The sequence below is a fragment of the Neolamprologus brichardi genome, chromosome 4 (assembly GCF_056152115.1).
Source record: "Neolamprologus brichardi isolate AB-2024 chromosome 4, ASM5615211v1, whole genome shotgun sequence".
Lineage (NCBI taxonomy): Eukaryota > Metazoa > Chordata > Actinopteri > Cichliformes > Cichlidae > Neolamprologus > Neolamprologus brichardi.
This window is the reverse complement of record NC_142107.1, coordinates 11,130,870-11,138,288: the sequence shown is the minus strand read 5'-3', so window position 1 is coordinate 11,138,288 and position 7,419 is coordinate 11,130,870. Positions and strand designations below refer to the sequence as shown.

General features: G+C 40.7%; 1 protein-coding gene across 1 annotated transcript; it reads left to right on the top strand.

Moving 5' to 3' along the window:
* The first annotated feature begins 3,463 nt into the window (after positions 1-3,463).
* On the top strand, positions 3,464-6,089 carry LOC102784440 (lipid droplet assembly factor 1-like). Its single transcript, XM_006791456.3, has 5 exons — positions 3,464-3,604; positions 3,847-3,960; positions 4,073-4,241; positions 4,330-4,475; positions 5,063-6,089. The coding sequence occupies exons 2-5, from the start codon at positions 3,868-3,870 to the stop codon at positions 5,129-5,131; spliced, it is 477 nt and encodes a 158-aa protein (XP_006791519.2). The 5' UTR covers positions 3,464-3,604; positions 3,847-3,867; the 3' UTR covers positions 5,132-6,089.
* The last annotated feature ends 1,330 nt before the right edge of the window (positions 6,090-7,419 follow it).

Below are 7,419 nucleotides of genomic sequence, written 5' to 3'. Positions count from 1 at the left end.
TTTAAAAAACCACTGCTGAACAAAGTGCCTTTAATTTTGCAGACTTAGACCACATGTTGTTGGCCTAATGAGCAAAAAAGCCCATAATTATCTTCTAGCATTGTGTAATGACCATGTACTTTGAAGGTGATTAAACCTCTACACCTCCTCTAGCTCCAATTTAAGACTAGATTTTTATTTATTTTTTTAATCTAGACGGTAAGTGAGGACTGATCCGAGCAGGTCAGGTGAGTAGCATAATGTACTGGTGAAAGGGGACATAAAACAGAGAGGTGGCAGCTGCTTGAAGGTTTGTTGCCCACTGCTGCTCTAAGTGATGAAAAATGAATGCTGCACTGCCGTGGTGATTTGATTGATTTCAACATGTTTCCTCCTAAATAATGCATTACTACAAAACGCTGTATGATGGCATGTAGCGCAGCAGTGCACAATTTCAGGCTCGGGGACAAAACGCATTGGAGGAGATAATCCAAAGGGAAAAGTAATTAGAATAATATTGTTTGAGTTCTCACCTGTTGCTTGTTACTGAATAATTGTAATTTAAGGGGGGTGCTTTGTTTAAACTGACTTCAACTAAAAAACAAAATTAAAGATTTGCAAAGAATAGGCTGTCAATTGATTCAAAGGTGTTGTTTCTTAATGATGTATTGATTAGTGAGTGTTTGACAGATGACTGAGAATTGAGGCTGGTCTCCCTGCGAGATGTTTCACAGCTTTGGCAGAAGATGAAGCTTAATGCAGTTCAACAGGGGCGTGCTGATGAACAACCAGCAGACAGGCAGGGTCGTGTTAATGAAGCATGCATTGGTTGGCAGCCAGAAGTTATGTGGAATGCAGTGCAGCAGGCAGCCTGCGGAGTTTCCCAGTATGAAATGTGTAATCTGATGGGGAAGAGCCATAAAAATGAAAGCCTGATATTCAAGAAGATTGCAGAGGGTGGGGTGAAGGGACTGAGTTATTGGGAATCCCTTGTTGTTTGGGTGCAGATGCACTAACTGCATACACAATCTCCTTTTGTGTAACTCCTGTGTACCTCCTGAAAAGCCTTGGTTCACTGAGTTCACGGTGTTTAGCAGTCTGGAGAGGTGGATGCTGGTTTTTTTTCTCTCCCACCGAACCTTCCCCCTGTACACAATACCAAACAGCGTGATTAATTAGTATGGCCAGCAGCTATAAAGGCTCCAAATAAGTTGTCATCACTGGTCCCAGGGGTGTCTCTCTTTGGTGTAATTCAGAACAGATCGCCCTGCCGTTTCGCTCGCCCATGCCTGGCAGTTATGTGCTCACAAAAATTTAATGCCGTCCAAAACTCGAGGGACTTAACGTAATTTGTGGGCACCTGTGGTAATATCTGCTATCTTTTACCGGGGAAGTAATCAGCGGCGGGGGTGAAGCTCAGTCATTTGATATTCCGATCAGTCTTCACAGAGAAATCTTACTGTTGCCATCTAATAGCAGCACAGAGCTGAGAGCTAAACAGTGTGGTCATTATTTTAAAGGGCCATTTCAGACTCGAAGTGAAATAGGAACCCACCCACCCCCACCTGCAGGATGTCAGGGGAAGTGCTGATAATAAAGCACCTGCTGCAAAGCCTCGGCAGTCAATATGAGGGCATATTCAAAAGGTACCGTTTGCTGAGGTTACTCCACATCAGAGGTGCTGAGTAACCTCTGATAATGATGTCACCTGCTTGTGTTTGCTTTCTACTGAAGCACACTTCCAGAAATGCACGTTTATTCTTCGCTGATTTCCGTTTTGCTCCCGTGACAATAAAAACAAAACGGCAAGAACAAATCATTTGATCGTTCGTGACCTCGTGACCAACTCAATTAAGTCCATTTGTGTTTTATGGCACAATTAAGCCGAAGCAGAGAAGGCTGGCACCGGCATCCATCATAATTACTGACTGCATCATTTAATGACAGTGAATAATATGTCTGAGGAGGAGGGGAAGACACGCAGCTGTGCAAGTGGAAATACATTTGAGGGTAAAGGAAATGTCACCGCTGAAAAGGAACAGGAGAACAACCTGGGAAGAAACTTCACTGTTCCAATAATCAGTTAATGACAAGGGAGGGCGGGAACAGCTGAGCTGTAGGTGCTTTTCTACACTGTGCAATATTTGCAATATTTGTTTTTGTTTTGTCTTTTTTTCCTTATATTCGACTGTGCAATAATCACTGTGCAATATACTCACTCAAATGAGCAATCCTATTTATCCATATTGTATATTCTGTATCTATATATGTGTATATGTGTATATATGGTGTATTTATGCTTATATCCTTACTCTCATTCCCCTTAATGTATCTGTAACATGCAACTTCTTTCGGTGATATGCTACTGGAAACTGAATTTCCCGGAGGAACCCACCCGAGGGATTAATAAAGTTTCATCTAATCTCTCTCTAATCTTAATGGCAAAATAAGAGGTAACATCAATATAACGTGAAGCATTGATCGTAAGCGCCACATCATTATTAATGCATTAGCAATGAAAGTATTACATGTTATTATCAAGTTATTATTTGTTTTTACATTTAAACATAAATGACTGTATCAGTGATGTTATGGTGTGCAAAGTATCATTTTTACCACTAGAGGACAGTAAATATACATGAGTCTGACTAAGGTCAGGTATGTGTGTTTTCATTATAGACATTTTATTACTATATACTTAATTCTACTGCCTTATGGTTACCTATCTGTATATGTTTCCTTGTGGGAAAAAATATATTTTCCTAATATTAGGAAATAAATAAGTACACAGACTTGCCATGCTTATTTTGGAGTGGCTGCTGGTTTATTATTTTGGAAGTAAAATCTATTGTTCACATTTATTTTCTCATTTATTTAAATTGATTTAAATCTTTTATAAACGGTTTTAGAGGGCAGTGCAAATATTTGGTCACTCCAGATGATTCCTGCATCCTTGCATCCAGATTTTATTCTGCGGTAGAGTCATAGAGTAGAGTGATATCATCAGTCACAAAGTGTCTTGTTCATGTGCAGTCTTCAGGTAAGGAAATCCCAAAAAGGAATCCAAGTGAAGAAGACCCTTGGATGAGTGACGCTGCAACGTTTCTCCCACTGAAAATGATGAACAGAATCAACTTTTTGGGGCCATCAGTCATTTCTTTTCTCCAAAACAAATGAAAGTGCAGGGTGGGGAAGAGCTAAAGTTTCATTTTACAATGTAATGAGTGTATTTTTTTTTTTTTTTAATTAAATTCATTTTGTATTATTTTGTCACTGCTCTATAATTATTACTATTTTATTTTTAACGGACTCCCTCACAAGACAAAGCCTTCAGTATGGGACTAGGTTACTTTAATTGTAGATTATACTATTTTTAATTTTCTTTGCTCCGTTGCTCTTGCTAGCCACCTAGAGCTGCAATACCTGAGGCTACCACTAGGTAGCAGCGTTAACATCGAGAACCCTTTCTGAGTTTCTGTGAAGAGGAAGAAGGAGGAGGCGGGACGAGAAGAAAGGAGATGTGCGTTTTTAAATGGGTGTGTTGTTTCCGTGGACGTGTTTTAAGCAGCCACGAGACATTCGTGATTTCTCTCTCATGTTGTGAGCTGCCGAGACTCAGTTTAAGGTTTGTACCTCACAGCAGAACTTGTGTTTTAAAAGTGTGTAATGAAAGTTACTTTCGTCCAGTGAGCGGCAACAGAAGTTCACAACAGTTGTTAGCTTTATCCCAGATTTTGTTTCTGGGCTAGTTTTTATTGTTACTGGGGCTGAACTGAGGATGTGTTGAGCCGTTGGAGTAACTTTTAAATAGGAAGTGTTGGGATTTAAGCAGCCAGATTGACTGTGTGTGTTTTTCCTCCTTCTCAGTCACTTCAGACCTGTGTGGAGATGCAGAGCAGCAGCAGTGAGAGTGGGGCTGACTTTGAGCAGCTGAAGAAAAGATGGACGGCCTTGGTGAAACACTTAAAAGATGACCCCAGGGTAACCCAAAACTTCACACCTCCACTTGTCAAAGACTTTTATGTTTTCACTAATTTGTGTGCATCAGCTGATGGTTTGTCTTGCAGCTGCACTGAAACCTGATCTCTTACAGGTAGCACAGTTGCTGAATACGAGACTTGGGCGGTACCTCAGCAGCCACTCGTTTGTAGCTCTCACAGCTCTGATGTTCTGCGCTATGGCTGCAGTGCCTGTTGGACTCTTTGTCACTTTTGCTGTTGTGACCATGATGATATCTGCAGTGGGTTTTGTTTTCTGTGAGGGTAGGTGTGCTCACCCTTGCGCTGTAGTATTTTATGACACCGCACCACCTGGTAGTCACAAACCTGTCACCTGTGTTTGCTCTCTCAGCATTCCTGTTGTTTGTCGGAGGGTTGGCTCTGCTCTGGGTGCTCTCTGGTATCGCCCTCTTCGCCATCGTGGCCTCGGCCGTCGTCAATGTTTTGCATGTCACCACTTTCAGCCTGTTGAACCGTTATTACCCACATCTGACAAAGGTAACGTACTGACAATTAAGCAGGAGTTTAGTTGCCTTGTTTGGAACAAAGTTTGTGTTGTAAATTAAAGTGGATCTATTATACTCATTTTAAGTTCAATGTTATTATTCATGAGCTCTACTAGAGTAGCTCTGACATTCATCAGACCTTCATTTACTGTCTGAAACAACCTTTTAGCTCCCTTAAAGACAACTCTCTTCTGATTGGCTGCCTGAGAGATGAGCTACTGGCTCACAGGTGTTACTTGCAGATTAACTTTTGACTTATTAAATATGAACTGTATACATTCAGTCGTCACTTTATTAGGTACATTTCTTCAGCTTCTTGATAATGGAGCAAAATCTGAGGAAGATTTCCACCACCTCGTTGAATCTGTGCCATGAAGAATTAAGGCAGCTGTGAAGGCAAGCGGGGGTCCAACCCTGCGCTAGTAATATGTAACAGAAAATAAGGAAAATGGCAGGTCCTTTTTAGACATAAACAGGCATACATTTTCATATCATCGGTTAATGGTAAAAAGTTTGTAGCTTGCATTGGAAACGTTTGTTTTCTTAGTGGATGTAATCTGCTTTTCTCTTCGATAACAGAAAGGTGTAATCGAGGGCGAGAAGACAGAGTGTGAAACTTCAACAGAGAAGGACTCGAAGGCCAACTAGTTTTTCTTCTTCTGCCTGCCTGAAGTTTTGAGTCAGCCCTGCTGAATCCGGGAGGTTGCGATGCAGTGATACAGACTCATGAACGTGCACTGTGGTGTTTTGTTTGAAATCTGCTGTTGTAGCAGATCTCATTGTTATTGTATGTCTTAAGCCTAATATTGTTATTATTTCAATAGTCACTGTAGTGGAGAAAGAGAGAGACCCATGGAATAGCTAATATTGAACCTACCTCATTTGCTAAGTCAAGCAGCCTTGTTTTAATCAAATGCCAAAGACGCAGGCAGCGTTCCGATCTGAAGAGTGAAGCCGATGACGAGATGTTTTAAACGTGCACTCTTTTAATGGCCACTCCTTTGATTGTGTGAAGACTTACAGCTGTGTAGTAGTGTGCCTGTGTTATTTATCCATCCCTTATTTGTAGCGTCCAGTTTTAAAAACTCTCAAAAACATTCAGTGTGAGGGCTCATTGACCAGTGAGGGAGGCTTTATGTGAGGCTCATTTCAAGAACTAGAGAAAAGGGGGAACTCATGCACTTGCAGTGTTACTTTATCCCCCCCAAAAAAGGTCATGCACTACTTCATTACAGATGAACATTTTGTTAGAATGGAAATGCCGATATGTTTGTGTGTTCGACTGCAGTGTACAGCTACTTGATGTTAAGTGAAATGCACCAAAAGGACTGTCATGTGTTTATGTTTGCTGTTACGGGTGAAGAGGAAAGCTTCGGTCCAAACAGGGGTGAAAATATTCTGATGGGTCGCTCCAAAAAATAAAGAATGGTGACAAATGTTGTGTAGAACATGCAGTTGTAGTTATTTACTGTACACAGCTGTTTATTGGTGTGATATCAATCATAATGAGGCCAAACTCCATGTACTGAGAAGATGTTTATCCATATTGCATATTGTGTATCTGATGACTGAACACAAATTAAACATTGTTGGGGTAAACTGAACCCAGTGCACGCTGTATGGTATGTTTCGCTATTCTATCAACATTTCTATACTTTATTTCTCGTTATCAAAAACCATCTGGTCTTTGCTTCATCCAAGTCACATCTCGGGTTTATCTGGCTTTAGCTGGAGTAAGGGAACTCTTGTTGAATTTAGAGATAATGATGTTCATTAGTTGTTTGATCCCTGGTTTGTTTCTGGGAAAAGACATAAATGCAGCCTCAGGAGGGGTCATGAGTCTGCGTAAATGGGAGGTTTGCGTCAGGAAGGGTATCTTGTGTAAAATCTGTGCCAAATCAAGTGTGGATTCATTTCGTCCGCCCTCAGGGCATTGGAGTAGCTCAAACTATGTTAGTGTTTCTCCAGTGTTTTCTATGAAAGCTGAAGTGATGGAGAGGCGTTTTGGACCATTCCTCCCTGGGCTGTGTCACATTTGATAATACGGCCACTCAGGCATAACTGCTGGAAATGGTGTCTGCTACTTGCAAAGGCTATGTTGTAGACAGAAGTAGAAATTAAAAGGAGGGAAGCAGCATGGTTTACACCAACTCTATGGACGCTTCAACCACCGAAAAAAAATTCTCAAAATATCTAACTTTCAAAACAATAAACTGAAGATTTTGAATTATGGGCGGCAAAAAAAAAAATCTTTTTCCAGTGGCAGAAACAAGCTGCCACACCAACCTTCTTTCAGTACAAACAGCATAGAAAGGGCTCTGGTACATTGCAACCATGCTTCCAGTACCATCTCCAAAACCTGGAAAACCTGCTCCCGGGTTGTTCTTGGAAGAGTTACTGGGACAAGGATGAGAAAGTCCAGGCTGACGCTGAACACACCACGTGTACTCAACAGTATCTTCAATTCAAATATATGAAAAGTAAGAGTGAGTGAGTGATACGGAAATCCTGACAAATCCCATTTTGTTTAAACTGTATATGCTGGAATTTTATTGCAAGTAAATGCTGCTTTACTTTCCCTCACATGCTCTATTTTGGTTGGTTGTTTTTTAAGCAATTCTATTCACTCTGTAGCAAGTATATGAATTACTTTGTGTAGTAGCCCTTGATGGTTGACAGTCACAAGCCAGACACTTCTGTTGCTCATCTTGAACTGTCCACAGCCAAAGGTGTGGAGGATCTTAAGTCTTTATTTTTATCTCTGGCAGTTCATCTACCTTTCTTCCTTCATTTCTTTCCTCTTGCCTCCTTCGGGACCTATTTTTTTCTTTCTCTGGTTATCATCATTTGTACCTTTGCAGATTATATATTTAACAAAAGACATTACAATTTCGATTGGAAAAATAAAAATCACTCACACACACACACACTAGATA

Coding starts and splice junctions, on each gene's coding strand:
- LOC102784440 (XM_006791456.3), top strand. CDS start 3,868: ATGCAGAGCAGCAGCAGTGAGAGTGGGGCTGACTTTGAGCAGCTGAAG. Junction 3,961..4,072: donor ACTTAAAAGATGACCCCAGG/GTAACCCAAAAC, acceptor GATCTCTTACAG/GTAGCACAGTTGCTGAATAC. Junction 4,242..4,329: donor GGGTTTTGTTTTCTGTGAGG/GTAGGTGTGCTC, acceptor TTGCTCTCTCAG/CATTCCTGTTGTTTGTCGGA.